Raw genomic sequence first — 16,822 nt, 5'->3', positions numbered from 1 at the left:
TTGAGGGTAGCTTTCTTCCAGCTCAGCTGCAAATGCAGGCACTGCACTGCTGGCAGTGAAATCTGGGCCAGTTTACTCAAAGCCAAGTGTTTGGATGATTTTCCAAGGGGGCACTTTTAATTGGTCCCTTTTGTACTAGCTTGACATAGTGAAGATCTAAATAGTAAAATCTGAAATTGGCACACCAGCGCCACTTCCATCAAAGATAAATCGGTGGGTTAGAAGTGGAGTATCTCTGCATCTATTTCTATATAACAGCTAGAAACTGCTGGTTCCAGAAATGTATCTATCATAAAATTATGTACATATGCATATTAAAACAATACTATCTACAAGTGAAACCACAACATAACACCTACTCCCAAGGTCAGTAGACATGTGTTGGAAGGCTGACTGCCCTACATGCAGCTGGGTGAAGGGATGTGCTCAAAACTAGACACTGTAAACACACCAATGCCACATAAGCATATGTGCTGTATCATGTGGAAACATACATGATGGCAAGTTTTGAAGAAAATCAGGGACTCGCTGACTGTGAGTAGTCTAAAGTGACCAGCCTTTAAATAAAACCAGAGGATCTGTGAGCTTTGTATAGAACTAGGGCAAATTCTTACATTACAGATTACAACAAATGGCAGCCATTAGTGCACAAACCATAAGACTGCTCAATCACAATGTTCCTGGAATACTAACAAGGGAACATCGCTGTCTACAGAATACAGATGAGCCAGGTTGCACAGGAGCATCTCTGGTAAACCAATTAACATTAAGGCAATTTCAGAAAAACACAACTATATTATTCATTAGCCATTAGCAAGTGGTGTTTTGAAAGAAACATTTTGCCGAGTAGACAATCTTAATGAATCTGCATTGGCACTATGTTGCTACGATGAGATATCAAAAACAAGCTCATTCTGTCATAGGATCTTCTTAACGCTTCCTTCCTTTTATAAAAACTACTGGCTTTTCAGAAATCAGTCCTGGATTTGAGTGCGTACCCTCCAATACCTGATTCTGGTCTCCTTGCATTGCCCTTCTTCTGGTCTGCCTTCAGAAATTGACCCATCTTGGCCCTACATTCATTGACAGTCTCCGTAAGTTGCCCCTTTTTTTGACCTCTTCCACCTTCAAAACCTACTCAAAACCTCCTTCTTTGACCTCTTCTAGTTTTTTTAACTCTGTGAAATGCCTTGAGACATTTACAGTTGGACTGCCCCCAACCATTACTTATTTACATTATCTCTCTTTCTCTTGGTGTTTTATGCCATAAGCTTTTTCCTACACCTAGATTTCTCAACTCAATTAACCAGGATAGCCCAGTGGGATTGGAGTCCATGGGAAGTGCAAGAGTTTTCTTGAATGACTGTTATATCATGCACTTTTAATATTTTAAGTAGAGGATGATGTCTCAACAGTGCCGTCTTACCATTTTCTCTACTTTTCTCTTCCCCACTAAACCCCTCTTCCCCACCTCCCCCTCCACCTGCCCATGACATTCTGTTGTCAATCTTTTATCAGGCAGGGGAAATATTCATAATTAAGCTGAGTGAAAGCAGTTATGAATATTGGGAGGAGTGTGAAATACTGCAACAGGGGCATGTGTTAACTCACTTTTGGTCGTAAATGTGTGTGTTATTATTTACCATTTATCCATCTGTCCTCTTATAGTTACACCAACATTTACCGAGAGCTGGAGCAGGTAATCCGGATTGCAGACTCACAGGAGGATCTAAAATGGTTTAACAGCACACATGGACCTGGAATGCCAATGAACTGGCCTCAGTTTGAGGTAAAGTTTTCTTTGTCCTCATAATAGCACATGTAATGTTTTAAGATTTAACTTTAAATTATATATAATTAAAACATTACTTTTTTGACTAAATATTGCTTTGACTTTGAAGAGCTGTTTTATGTGTACTTGGCCTAATTGCTAAACCCTGCTCTGACGTACATCATGAGTGCTATTTTGTGGCTTAATAAAATGTAAACTTAAACAAGAAAAAGATTTTTGACAAAGCACAAATAACCAAAATTATATAAAACTGTACTGTTGGTAACGTAGATCAGAGACAGTATTTTCTATTGTGAAAATATTTGGTAGTGTTAGCTTGGCTCAGTGGTAGCATGCATTTCTAAGTCAGAAGATTGTGCAATCAAGCCTCCGTTCAAAGACTTCAGGTATCCTCTTCAGGCCAGTACTGAAACACGCTGCATTGTTGGAAGCTCCATCTTTGGGATGAAATGTTAAATCTGCCTGCTCAGGTGAACAAAAAAAATCCTATGGTGCTACTCAAATAAAGTTAGGGAACTTCTGCTCAACATCCACCCCTCAACAAATGCCAGAAAAATAGATTAACTTGTCATTCATCTCATTGCTTTAAGTGAGACTATGTGCAGAAAGACAATGACCCTATTCAGAAATAATTAATTGTCTGTAAAGTACTTTGGGATATCCTGAGCAGATGAAAGATGTTGAATAAATATTAGTATTTTCTTTGATTTCAGAAGGTTAATATACAGAGGCAATTTGGCATCCAAAAGGAACCCATTAGCACCCCTCAATAAAGCACTCCAATAGTTTGTTAAATGATTCCAGAGTTTTTTGCCTCCATTGTGCTACCATTCCACATGCTGATCTATCCTTTGTGTGAAGAACATCATGGCATTTGTTCTATGCCTCTGTCTCTTATTCAGTTGTCCTACTGTCACATTTTATTTTGAAAAAGTGGTCTACTTTTCTCATGACATTTAAGGCCAGACAAGACCCTCTTCATTGATAAAAACAAAAAACTGCGGATGCTGGAAATACAAAACAAAAACAGAATTACCTGGAAAAACTCAGCAGGTCTGGCAGCATCGGCGGAGAAGAAAAGAGTTGACGTTTCGAGTCCTCATGACCCTTCGACAGAACTAGGCGAATCCCAGGAAGGGATGAAATATAAGGTGGTGGGGGGGGGTGGGGTTGGGTTGGGGGAGAGAAGTGGAGGGGGTTGGTGTGGTTGTAGGCAAAAGCAGTGATAGAAGCAGATCATCAAAAGATGTCACAGACAGCAGAACAAAAGAACGCATATGTGTCGAAGTTGGTGATATTATCTAAACGAATGTGCTAATTAAGAATGGATGGTAGGGCACTCAAGGTATAGCTCTAGTGGGCGTGGGGGGAGCATAAAAGATTTAAAAATATTTTAAAATAATGGAAATAATTGGGAAAAAGAAAAATCTATATAATTTATTGGAAAAAAACAAAAGGAAGGGGGAAGAAACAAAAAGGGGGCGGGGATGGAGGGGGGAGGTCAAGACCTAAAGTTGTTGAATTCAATATTCAGTCCGGAAGGCTGTAAAGTGCCTAGTCGGAAGATGAGGTGTTGTTCCTCCAGTTTGCGTTGGGCTTCACTGGAACAATGCAGCAGGCCAAGGACAGACATGTGGGCAAGAGAGCAGGGTGGAGAGTAAAATGGCAAGCGACAGGGAGGTTTGGGTCATTCTTGCGGACAGACCGCAGGTGTTCTGCAAAGCGCTTTACAGCCTTCCGGACTGAATATTGAATTCAACAACTTTAAGTCTTGACCTCCCCCCTCCATCCCCACCCCCTTTTTGTTTCTTCCCCCTTCCTTTTGTTTATTTCCAATAAATTATATAGATTTTTCTTTTTCCCACCTATTTCCATTATTTTAAAATATTTTTAAATCTTTTATGCTCCCCCACCCCCACTAGAGCTATACCTTGAGTGCCCTACCATCCATTCTTAATTAGCACATTCGTTTAGATAATATCACCAACTTCGACACCTATGTGTTCTTTTGTTCTGCTGTCTGACATCTTTTGATGATCTGCTTCTATCACTGCTTTTGCCTACAACCACACACACACACACCCCCCCACCACCACCACCACCTTATATTTCATCCCTTCCTGGGATTCGCCTGGTTCTGTCGAAGGGTCATGAGGACTCAAAACGTCAACTCTTTTCTTCTCCGCCGATGCTGCCAGACCTGCTGAGTTTTTCCAGGTAATTCTGTTTTTGTTTTGTAAGACCCTCTTTATTGCTTCCGTCCAAAACTGCAAAGCTAAGATTTATCCCATCATAAGTTTGATATTGGGGATCAATCTTTCTAAACCATCTCCAGGACTTAAATGCCATCCTTATCTTGGTGACCAGTTGATGTATGACCTGAGTACTGACTAGAGTGTAAGCATAACTTACATGGGCCTGCACTGTAGTTCCACATGACTTTTGTAGAGATTGTATATTCAGTGTGTCAATTTCAGTGAAACCTATGGATGTCTTTCAATGCATTTTTAGTTATTTCAACCATTTGGAGTGTGCTTATGTTGCCCATTTTTCTTCCGTGGTTAATACTTTGGATCCACCCAAGCCAAATTTAATCTATGATTAATCAATAAACTTATGTTTTAATTTTTATACCTCTTAAGTTGTCTCTTCAGGAATAAATGTTTAAATGTTTTACTATTTTGCCAGACCAGGAAAACTTGGTAATGTGCAAATATCTAACCAGATTTCTACCTGGAGGAGCAGTGTCTCCCAACTCTCAATGATGAACTAATTTTAAGTATCTGCTACATACAGGCCCAGAAGATTGGTCTTAACTTGTCTATATTCAAAATATTTAAATTTTGAAAATCAATTTTAAATGCATCATATTGTGACGACCATTGACCTGACATGCATGTACTGCTGTAGCTTGCTGGTAATGAATTATTCATGATGCATGTATATCTCACATGTCACAACTCACTTTTGGTTATCTAAAAGATTTGTGCGTAGTGCATGTCACACTTTAGGCATCATACTTTGTCATAGATTCAAGATGGTCTTTTTTGTTTGTGAAAAGGAGAAAAGCAGGCATTTTATATTGGGTGCTTCTGTGGTGAAGCCAGCAATTTACTGACCTCATCAATTTACAAAAGGCTGCAAAATTAGCTGATTTCTCTACAGCTGTGGTTTTAACAAGGCAGTTTGACAACTAAACATTACAACAATGTTCTATACCCTAGACTGCCAGTGAGGTTTTAATTTTTATCATTCATGGGATGTGGGCATCACTAGCAAGTCCATCTCTTACTGCCCTTGAGAAGGTAGTGGTGAGCCATCTCCTTGAACCGCTGCAGTCCATGTGGTGTAGGTGCACCCATAGTGCTGTTAAGGAGGGAATTCCAGGATTTAGACACAGCGACAGAGAAGGAACAGCTATATAGTTGCAAGTCAGGATGGTGAGTCGCTTGGAGGAGAACTTGCAGGTGGTGGTGTTCCCATGCATCTGCTGTCCTTGCCCTTCTAGATGGTAGAGGTTGCAGGTTTAGATGGTGCTGCCGAAGAGTTACTGCAGTGCATCTTGTAGATGGTGCACATTGCTGTCATTGTTTAAGGGGGTGGATGAGGCGCCTATCAAGCAGGCTGCTTTATCCTGGTTGGTGTCAAGCTTTTTTGAGTGTTGTTGGATCTTCTTTGATTTTGTTAAAGACAGATCAAGCAAAAACTTGACTCACTTTCATAGTGAGTGAACAGAGAAGGACAACTGTGATTATATTTATTTGGTTCAATCAGTGCAATGAGTCTTTATGTAATAATATGAAAATAAGCAATAAGCCATACTTCCTCAAATCAGTGAGTCACCTTGCTTGATTTAAGCAAACTAACCTCTAGCTCCCCTGGTGTGTGCTAATTGCAGCCTTTTTCCTGGGTCTCACCGTTTTAGAGTATTATATGTCAAAGATCTGCCTTGTTCCTGTCCCTGTCTTTGTTTTGTGGAGCTTTCTCTTCACAGCCATGAAGAGATTTAAAACTTTCTTAGTAAAGTCGGTGTGAAGTACATATTCACTACTGAAATAAGCCAACACATTCCTTGTTATATACAGTCTGAGGAAAAATCAATATTAGTTTGTTTAAATCTTAACCTATTGCCTCAGACCTAAAGATATATTAAGTAACTTTTCCAGATCCTTTTCTATGGAAAAATGGTCTGAAGATCCTGAAACATGACTGTCACCAAGGGTCCCTCATGAATTTTAAGTTAAATGGAAACTGTTGATCTGCTGTGGCTCAGTTGATAGCCTCTGAATCCAAGGCTTGAGCACAAAAATCAAGGCTGCCACTCCAGTGCAGTACTGAGAGAGCACTGTTGGAGCCCGGTGCTGTCTTTCAGATGAGATGTTAAATGGAGGCCTCATCTGCCCACCAGGCGGATGTAAAAGATCCCATGGCACCGTCTCGCAGAACAACAGGGGAGTTATCCCCAGTGCCCTGGTTAATATTTATCCCTCAATCAATGTCACGAAAATCAGATTATCTGTCATTATCACGTTGCTGTTTGTGGGAGCTTGCTGATGCAAATTGGCTGCCGTGTTTCCTATATTACAACAGTGACTAATTTCAAAAAGCACCTCATTGGTCATAAAATGCTTTGAGATGTCTGGTCATGAAAAGCCCAATATAAATGGAAGTTTTTTTTTAACATAAGCCTGCATGCATTTGCATGCAGTTAAATGATTTTGACTTGCTGTGCCTAAGAGGGGCAAAATTTATCTTTTACAGGAATATTCTCAAGACATGACTCATACAGTTGCTAAAAGAGAGAAAGTAAAAAAGGTTAATGAAGGTGTTACTAACATCTCACCAGGAGGAGAGCAGGTGACACAGGCTGTAGACCGGGGCAGGTAGGTGCACTCAAAGGTGGGATTTCCTCTAAAATTAGTAATTGTGGTAGAAAACTAAGGATCTGGTTTTTTCTTTGTTTGATTCTTCCACCTCATGATCTGTACACTGGGTAGGTACAGTCCCCCAAGGGTCCACTCTCAAATGTATTTCAAGCTTGTAGTACCACTTAGTAATAAATGTTATAAAATGGGATGTCTGCATATTTACTGGTGTTTTTATCATATCTGGTCAGATCTGGGCTGTGTGATTTGTGTCGAAGCAGCAATATCGTGAAATAGGTAGGAAAGTGTACCTGAAGTGCCTGCTCCTAGTTGCTCTGACCAGTAGTTTGGAAACACAAAATGAGGAATTGACGTGGCAGATCCATAAAACAATGACAGCAATTTTTGCCCAAGTGTGTGACCTTGAGGCAAATTTGTAGGTGTCAGTGTTCCCACAATATTGTTGTTCTTGTCCTACCTAATGGCAGTGTTCGCAGGAGAGAAAATGCTGTTGAAATAACTTGGGTGAATTGGTACAGTTTATCCAATGGATTGTGTATATGACAGCCTCCTCATGATGGAGCGTCTGTCAAATAACCGAGGAGGAACTCCTGACTGGGTCCCAACAACTACAACTACCTTTTTTATATTGGGTATGCCTCAAACAATTGGAGAGTCTCTCTTCGGCAAAAATGTAAGTAAATGAGGATCAAAGCTCCCTGGTGCCATACTCTGTTGAATCCCACCTTGATGTTGAGGGAAGCTGCTCTTAGCTCTCCTCTGACACTCAGCTCGAGTGTTCATGTCTGGATCAACCCTATCATAAGGCCTTGAGCCAAGTGATTCTATCAGATGCCAAGCTGAGCGTTGGTGAACTGGTTATTATTAAGTCGATGTTGCATGATGGTATTATTGGCAACTCTTATCATTTTACCAATGATGTGGCTAGATCCAAGCACATGTTTGAGACCCAGTATTGGATAAGCAGAAATTTCTTCCAACAAAATATTGAGAAGACTACTGTTTTCAGCCCCCAACATATATTCTTCCCTAGTCACTGACTCCATTGCTGTCCCTGCCAACCATTTGAAGCTGAACATGACTCTTTGCAACTTTGGAGCCATTTTTCACCTCAAGATGAGCTTCCAACCACATCTGTGCCACTCCTATCCTAGGACTCTACTTCTGACATAGGAACATAAGAGTTAGGAGTAGAAGCGGGCCATTCGGACCTTCGAGCCTACCCAGTTATTCGGTTGCAGACTTAAATCCACTTTCCTGTCTGCTCCACACCCCCCGCCATCCTCCACCTCCCCCACCACCTCGTAACCCTTGACTCTCCTATCTGTCAGAAGTGTCTCAGCTTATCTTCTGCTGAAACCCTCATCCATGCCTTTGTTACCTGTAGATTTGACTATTCCAATGTATTCCTGGCTGACCTACCATATTCTACCTTCCATAGACTTGAAGTCATCCAAAACTCTACTTCCCATGTTCTAACATGCACTGAGTCCCATTCACCCGTCAACCCTGTGCTGTCTGACCTACGTTGGATCCCTCTTGAAAATTTAAAATTCTCACCCTTATTTTAGATTCTACTGTGACCTCGCCCCTTCATGTTTCTGTAATCTGGTTCAGCCCTCTGAGGTATCTGTGCTCCTCCAATTTTGGCCTCATAAGTATCCTGGATTTTAATTGCTTCATCATTGATAGCCATGCCGTCATTTGCCAAGGTCCCAAGCTCTGGAATGCCTCCTTAAACTTCTAACTCTCTATCTCTCTTCCCTCCTTTAAGACACCTCTTAAACCTACGTCTGCCATCCTAATATCTCTTTTTGTGGCTTGGCGTCTGATTTTGTTTGATAATACTCTTACGAAGTGTTCTGTGTTTTATGATGTTAAAAATGCTATATAACTACAAGTTGTGTTACATATTTCCTGTTTTTTTTTGTGGATGTGACGTACGTGGACATTTGCCTGCATTGTTGGCTAGAAGCCAGTATGGCAGCCGCAGTGGAATAGCTTGGCTAGTGCAGTAGGTCGCTCTGGTGCACTGATTTTCAACACCACTGCCAGATGTTGTTATAGCACCAGGGCCCAGGTCTACAGTATTTAGTGCACTCGCCACTTGTTAATATCATGTTGAGTAGACCTAATTGACTGGATATTCCCCTTTTTGATGGAGGGGACCTTCAGAAGAGGGTGAGTAGTAATGGGATTTAAACTCATGATCTCTGGGTTTTTAGACTAGTACCACAGTCACAAGGACATCCTGCTTCAAATTACCTGTTGTTCTCCCCAGTCCCTGAGAATGATTGTAGTTTTTGGCGTTTTTTAAGCATAAGCACACTAATATTAGATGGTTCATGCAATGGAAATGCATTCAAGAATTGACTGTATGTAACAGTTACTGAGAGTTGAGACATTTAGATCCATTAGAAGGAAATTGCCTTAACCCCCTCCTCTGCCAATGCCGCAGTCTTCCCACAGGGCTCCAACTGTCAACCATCTCTGTGGAAGCTGGTCACTTTCCTGCCTTCCCAGAATGGAGAGCCCATTTGCCACCCATAGCTCACCAGCAGAATGTGATTGAGGCCTGGGCCTCTGGTTAGTTTGAGCCTATTTCAGAGATTAGGCATGCCCACTCTGCCTGCCTGTTCTTCACCAGTATTCAAAATCAGGCCTGTGCACATATTGAGACTAAAATTCATTCAAAGAATGATGCAATAATTGGGATTTATTCATCAAAATTCACTCCTCCATAATTCAAAAAAAGAAAGAACTTGCATTTATAAGGCCTTGTGTTCTTAAGTCTTTTGCAGGTAATGATGCGCAGTGATTGTAGGGAAAAAGATCAGTTTGGTGACTCGTTAAAATGCGCAGTTTTCTGAGACCTCAGTGAACAGTTAATTGTTTCTAGGGATTCTTTACAAATGCAGGTGTCCTTTTCTCACTCTCTGAACAGAGGTAGTATCTGCCAGAATAATGAGAGAAGTTACAGTAATAACCCTTTTGCTGAGGATGAAGTCAACCACGAGGTGAAGGAGATCCGGAAAGAGGAAAAGAAAAAGTTGGTGAAAACCGTCTGTCTTTGCTTGGGGAATTTTTCACTAACATTCACTAACATTCACTAAGTTTAGCTACTCAGTGGGGCAAATCTATTAATAGGACTGTTGCCCTAGCTTGTGTTCCCCTCACTGTCTCTGTAATGACTTAATTTGCCTTAATCTTTGTGTCACAATGGTTCTGTGTATCTGGGTGAATTTCTCACCATCTTTCTAGATTCCTTTTATATATAAAAATCTGCATAATGAGCTCATATTCTGGAATAAAAATAAAAAATACCTGAAAAAACTCAGGTCTGGCAGCATCTGTGGAGAGGAACACAGTTAACGTTTCGAATCTGTATGACTCTTCAATAGGTCTAAGTAAAAATAGAAGAGAGGTGAAATATAAGCTGGTTTAAGGGAGAGGGGGGGAGGGGGTGGGACAGGTAGAGCTGGATAGCGGGCCAGTGATAGGTGGAGATAATCAAGAGATGTCACAGACAAAAGGACAAAGAGGTGTTGAAGGTGATGATATTGTCTAAGGAATGTGCTAATTAAGGGTAGAAAGCAGGACAAGCAAGGTACAGATAGCCCTAGTGGGGGTGGGGTGAAGGAATCGAAATAGGCTAAAAGGCAGAGATAAAACAATGGATGGAAATACATTTTAAAAAATGGAAATAGATGGGAAAAGAAAAATCTATATAAATTATTAGGGGAAAAAAAAGGGGGGATCGAAAAGGGGGTGGGGATGGAGGAGAGAGTTCATGATCTAAAATTGTTGAACTCACTATTCAATCCGGAAGGCTGTAAAGTGCCTAGTCGGAAGATGAGGTGCTGTTCCTCCAGTTTGCGTTGAGCTTCACTGGAACAATGCAGCAGGCCAAGGACGGACATGTGGGCATGAGAGCAGGGTGGAGTGTTGAAATGACAAGCGACAGGGAGGTCTGGGTTAGGCTTGCGGACAGACTGAAGGTGTTCTACAAAGCGGTCACCCAGTCTGCTTTTGGTCTCTCCAATGTAGAGGAAACCACATTGGGAGCAATGAATGCAATAGACTAAATTGAGGGAAGTGCAAGTGAAATGCTGCTTCACTTGAAAGGAATGTTTGGGCCCTTGGATGGTGAGGAGAGGGGAAGTAAAGGGGTAGGTGTTGCACCTTCTGCGGTTGCATGGGAAGGTGCCGTGGGAGGGGGTTGAGCTGTAGGGTGTGATGGAGGAGTGGACCAGGGTGTCCCAGAGGGAATGATCCCTGCGGAATGCTGCCAGGGTGGATTGCTTTTATCATATTCTGGAATGTTGTCTGCATTATGTAGCCTCATAAATAAAGGTAGTGCTTCTCTAGTATTCTAATATCAAGTGCAGCTTAAAGGGGAAGAAGTTGTGTGTTTAAACTCCTCTTTGTTTAAACTTTGTGTTTAAACTCCACTCCCATTTTACACCTAAACACAAAAAAGGTAGTGTTTGTTTTTTTTCTGACCATGTAGACATCCTTCCTGCAAGGCTGATCAATGATGCCATCATGCATTCTGGAATGACTCCATTAGAAACCTGTTTATGGACATGAGTTGAACCAACTCAAAAACTGATTCATAGCTACAGAACCTTAGAAAACACAAGCTGCTCTCTGTTTCAGATGTTGAGAATTTTCAGCCAATAGTCTGGTTTTCCAGGGTGCGGCACTACCCGTTTAGCACTTTGGCTGGTCCAAAGTTTGGCTCCACATTTACTAGTGGAGTGGCTCTACAGTCCTTACCAAGGATGTCGAGGAGCAGCCTTGGAGGACCGAAGTCGAGGTTCTTCATACAGCTCCAAAATGGATGTTACTATTTTCTTTTGTACTGAATATTCTTTACAACAAAAGAGAGTACTTACAAAAGGAATCTTCTGTACCTTCCTTCTCCTTTAATGAAAAATCAACCAGTTGAACTTCATTTATTTTAGGTCTGTGGGCTGTTCAGATCAAACAATGGTGTTTCACTCACATCTTTAACTTCAACTCTATTGGATGCACCTAATAATGCTAATTGAACCAAACTTGTCATAAATTTCTTTGTGTTACTTTCATTATACTGATGTAAAATATTTGAAGATGGGATTAGAAAGAAAAAAACTGCAGATGCTGGAAATCTGGCATAGAAACAAAATGCTGAAATACACACCCGGTTTATTCAGCACCTTTCAATAAGAACGGGCATGCATGGTTACACCTCAAATGTTAACTTTTCTCTCTACAGATGATGACTGGTTTGCTGTGCATTTTGAAGTGTTTTCTGTTCTTATGTGTTAGCACTGTAACTCTTCCCCCAGTTAAGGTAATTTTAATAACCCTTAACTGATGGTGGGAAGAAGTAAATTGTCCCAGAATAAATTTGAGGACATGACAAGGCCCACACACCCATCAAATTAAACACTGGCTCACTAGTAATGGTAAAAAATTTTTTAGAAGGGTCAGAATTGAACATGCAGGTCAACTAATAAGAGAGAGAGATTAGTATTAGTGTTCTTTCAGAAATTGAATGATCTGTGCATTTTCCTTATTTTCTATTTGTTTCTGATTTCTGCTTTCTACTTTTCTTCTTTACCATGGGGAGTTCTGATATTTTCTCTTTGGACCAACCTTTACAAATCAAATGAGTTTATGGCCTCTAGTCATACTGTGAAAGGGCAGTTAAAGCTCATTTATGACCCAATGCCCATATGAAGGAAGTTGTTTTCTGTGTGTTACTTGGTGCATCCCACTTACATTTGGCATCACTGCAGTTATAAAACCATATCCCTTATTTACGGGATGTGGACATCACTGGCAAAGCCAACATTTATTGCCCATCCCTAATTGCCTTTGAGAAGGTGGTGATAAGGCACCTTTTTGAAACGCTGCAGTCCGTGTGGTATTCCCATAGTGCTGTTAGGTAGGGAATTCCAGCATTTTCATCCAGCAGCCATGAAGAAATGGTGATATATTTCCAATTCAGGACGGTGTGTGACTTGCAGAGGAACTTGGAGGTAGTTGTCTTCCTGTGTGCCTGCTGCCCTTGTCCGTCTATGTCATGGAGGCTCTGGTTTTGTCAAAAAAGCTTTGGCAACACTTGTCCACAGGCCAGAATCAAAAATCACCATGGAAATGACAATAGTCCCTCCATTACAGCTTTAGTACTGGACACAACCTGCTTGAGGTGCCTTGCTTTCATGGTCAAGCTTTACCTGTGCCACGCCTTCTAAATCTTGGAACAGTGCCGCCTCAGGACATGTAGATGGATAACGCAGTGTACTTTCTTGAGTATCCAAGTCAGAATGGAGGTAGAGGAAGCCAAAGTTTCTGGGCTCTGCCAGTGGCTCGAGGCCATTGATACATATTTTGCTGTCTATGCTGGGAAACAATGTGTAGTATGAGATTAGCTGTTTTTGAGAGAACATTACACTTCATTCTGCTTTATAAAGAATCCACTTCAAGGTGGATGTTGAACAGACTGTTCAGTGGCTTTTGGAGGTGTGGAGGAAAACCATTCTCAGCTGAATTTTTTTCCTCCACCTGTACTGTACACTTTTTTCTGACGATGTTTGTCATTGCATAACTCTATTCAAGTAGGACTGACGTCTAATTCTAAAACTGGCATCAAATTGCACTCACTTTTCTGTAGTTTGAGCTGGCTTTGTCTACTACCCATCAAATTCTATTTAGATGACCTTGTGTTAGAAAGAAGTAAAAACAAAAAATTCCAGAAACACACAGCATGCCAGTCAACTCTTGGGGGGAAGGGGTGGTAGGGTTGGGGAAGGAGAGAGAGATTTAATGTTGTTAATGGACCCTTCAGTAGAATATCAATTATGATAGGTTCAAGTCCTGGGGGTAAACCTCTTTTTCCAGTGCTGGCTGTCAGTGCATTTCCCCTCTTTGTTTTTTATTTCAAGTTTCCAGCATTCAGTCTCTCTCCATCTTTTTATTAATTTCCATAGGCAGAGAAAAGGCTGATCTGGTAACATTGTGCAGGTTGTTTTTTGCTCAGTACTGCCCACCTCATTCTGTTGCAGTGTGAGTAGCTACGAGAAGAACCAGGCATACTCTGCCGAATGGTCCGATGATGAAACAAATAACCCTAGCACAAATGATGCTAATGGAGGAGCAAATCCATTTGATGAGGAAGTATCTCCCACCCCTGGTGTGCGAGTTCGCGCGCTGTATGATTACGAGGGGCAAGAGCAGGATGAACTGAGCTTCAAAGCAGGTGAGACTATGTAGAAAAGATCATTTTTGTGTATGTGTCACATGACTGGAAAGTCACCATTTGGATATTTGCCAGTGTTCCACATATGAGATAAAAGGCTTCTCAGATTTCTGGACTTCTTATCCACTTACATAATGGCCAGAATTTGTTGTAACAGGCCATCTAACTGTGTCTGCCATTAGGTTTTTAAAGTCTTCTGTGCGACAAGTTGCTGAAAGCATGAACTGAGAGTGATGCAGTGAGGGGAGAGGGAGTGAAAGGACTAACTACTTGTTTTATCCCTTTCAAATGCAGGTGATTTCTTAACAAAGATCGAAGATGAAGATGAGCAGGGTTGGTGCAAAGGACGTCTGGAGAATGGACAGCTTGGCTTGTATCCAGCTAATTATGTAGAGGTTATCTGATTGCACGTTGTACTTGCTGAGCTAGTTGCTGCTGCTGTATATATGTGTTATAGATACTGCTGTTCTTGTTCTGAGGTGATTTGACAAATCATTTCATTTTGTACTTTTTGTTAGTAGAATAGTGCCCTGTTATCATTTGTGCAAATCATGCTTTCATCTGTGGGCTCAAAAGACTATATCCTTTAATAGTCAATGTAAAACATCTATTTAAAAAGAAACCTACTTAACTTCTATAGTGAGTCCTCTTCCATTCTTGAAGTGGCACCCCATTTGCTCTTCCCGTTGTTTTACCAGGAAGCCTCATTCTGAACTCAGTTTCCCATCTCTCCTTTATCCATCTTACAGGTAGTCTGTTTCTGTCACTTGGATTCCAGTTATTGATTTTCTTTCGCCAGCTCCCTTAACTGACTGACTGTGCATGGTCACTAAATCGTAGCCACGGCCAAGGTACACAGGCATAGGTGTAGATGCATGCACACATGCTAGAACTTTGACGCATCAATTTGATGCTCATTGTGTGTTTCTTTTTGACCAAATCCATTGCTCATTGCGATTCCAATTGAAAGCCATTCATGGGAATGCCTATTCCAAGAGCCATGTGTTCCCTGTGCCCAGTAATACTCATTGATCAATTTAAAGGTGAATGTGGTTACCCCATTGGACAGTGATGTGTCCGCTAGGTTCTCAAAAATTTCTGCAGCTTTTCATTGATTTATCAGAAATTGTAAAATTGGTTGAGGTATTTGCACTGAATCCATTCATAGGCATTAAAGGGCCCAATCACTTGTTTATTGCGGCACTTGGATAGTTAAGGCAAATGAAATTCTAATTATTAAATTCACTTAAACATTAATGTTTCAGCTGTGAGACTGGCCATTTTTGTGTTTAAAAGAAGATTTTCAGTGTAAAGTTCATAACGACACTGCCCCATTTATGACTGTTGTACAAGTGATTGATTTAATACAATTGTGTTGTCCACCATCAGCCACTAATTTAATTGTCAATGCATTTAAGTCTGCTGCAATAGATCAAATAATCTAAATATTTCCTATTGAAATAATCATGTCTCCTTTAAAAGGTAGCCAATGTCTTGTTAGAAAGTGTGGAGAATGAATTATGTGTTGCCAGTAACCATATTTCCTTTTGCTGCTGTGCATTGCAATGTTGGGAATATTTTCTTAAAGATATTTAGCTTATTCAACCTAACTAGTGCAGGGGAGTGTAGAGTATCACAGTTCATGCAACTGTCATGCACACTGAGGCCAGAGTATCCAGTTGAATTAAAATCAGAAGCTGAAAAGTAAATGCCACTGAAAGGTAAAGGCTGTGTGATCCCTAGACCTTTGCAGTTAAAATAACCAAGTCCTGAAGTAAAATAGAAAGGTCTTTACAGTTTTTATACTGCTGCCCTTACTGTTTTTTTGTCACCAGAGGGCTCAGATGTCTAAGTAAATATAAGCATGAATACAAAAGCAAAATACAGTAGAAGCTGGAAATCTGAGGTTCAAGCCGAAAATTCTGGAAATACCTAGCTGCTCTGACAGCATCTGTGGAGGGTGAAACAGTGTTAACATTTCAGCTCTGTGACAGAACTGATGAAAGGTCACAGAGCCTGCTAGACCTGCTATGTATTTCCAGCATTTGCTGTTTTTATTTAAGTAAACATTACCACAATACTAGAAGGGCCATCATTTTCAACATATCCAATGACTTTTACACAAATTTTCTGAAAATTCATATATTTTTTCTTTACCGCGTCCTAAAATAAAAACCATGTGACCTAAAGAACTAATGGAATCGTAACCTAGAGTAGCAAAGTCAAAGATCTAATGGAATCCTAACCTAGAGTAGCAAAGTCATATTTAATGCAAGGTAAATTAAGCAATAATGCTTGAGAATAATTTCTACATCTAAAGTCCCCTCTCCATTTTGTCACCTCTCCCTATGTGCAAAGTCTGTTTGTTTAGTTTCTCTGCAATATTTTTCTTAAATTATTGAACCCAGGTCTTCTAATGAGCAGGTTCTCTGCTCCATGCCTTCCCCCACACTTTGTAGGAATTGCAAGCCGTTGTGTGCATCTTTATGGTTCAGTTATCTATCTGTTTCTTGGGCCAGTAATGTCAAAATAGTCAATATGGAGGAGGAAAAAGAACTATCATCAACAACCAGCAGATTTTACTAGACTCTCATGAGATGACAGGAATGGGTGCAGACGTTTCTCTCTTTGCATCCGGGTATCATATATAGATAAAATTTAAGGGTGGGAAGGTCGTATGGATTTGTGGCATCTCATTTGGAGCAAACCTCCTCAAACATACTGCACTTCCCACAGCTGCTGCAGTGACAAAGTTTGCCAGCGCCCAGCAGTTTCTTGTAAGGCCGAGGTGAAGCCTGGCAGTTCTGAATGTTAGCTGCTATGTAATGAAGCTAAGTCCAGTGGGAGTTATAGCTTGAATGTTCTGTGGAAGATGGATAAAAAGAAAGGGGCGTT

The 16,822-nt window shown here is 40.8% G+C and overlaps 1 protein-coding gene across 1 annotated transcript in view; it reads left to right on the top strand.

The window, feature by feature from the left end:
• Nucleotides 1-14,331, top strand: part of pacsin1b (protein kinase C and casein kinase substrate in neurons 1b) — a 96,071-nt gene extending 81,740 nt beyond the window's left edge. Inside the window, exons 6-9 of the mRNA XM_041195610.1 lie at nucleotides 1,669-1,789; nucleotides 6,554-6,675; nucleotides 13,734-13,927; nucleotides 14,222-14,331. Coding sequence (XP_041051544.1) covers nucleotides 1,669-1,789; nucleotides 6,554-6,675; nucleotides 13,734-13,927; nucleotides 14,222-14,331 — 547 coding nt within the window. The remainder of the gene's footprint in view (nucleotides 1-1,668; nucleotides 1,790-6,553; nucleotides 6,676-13,733; nucleotides 13,928-14,221) is intronic.
• Nucleotides 14,332-16,822: the final 2,491 nt, after the last annotated feature.

Source organism: Carcharodon carcharias, chromosome 9, assembly GCF_017639515.1.
Source record: "Carcharodon carcharias isolate sCarCar2 chromosome 9, sCarCar2.pri, whole genome shotgun sequence".
NCBI classification, from domain to species: Eukaryota; Metazoa; Chordata; class Chondrichthyes; order Lamniformes; family Lamnidae; genus Carcharodon; species Carcharodon carcharias.
Note: the sequence above shows the minus strand (reverse complement) of the source record. Positions and strands in the feature narration are given on the sequence as shown.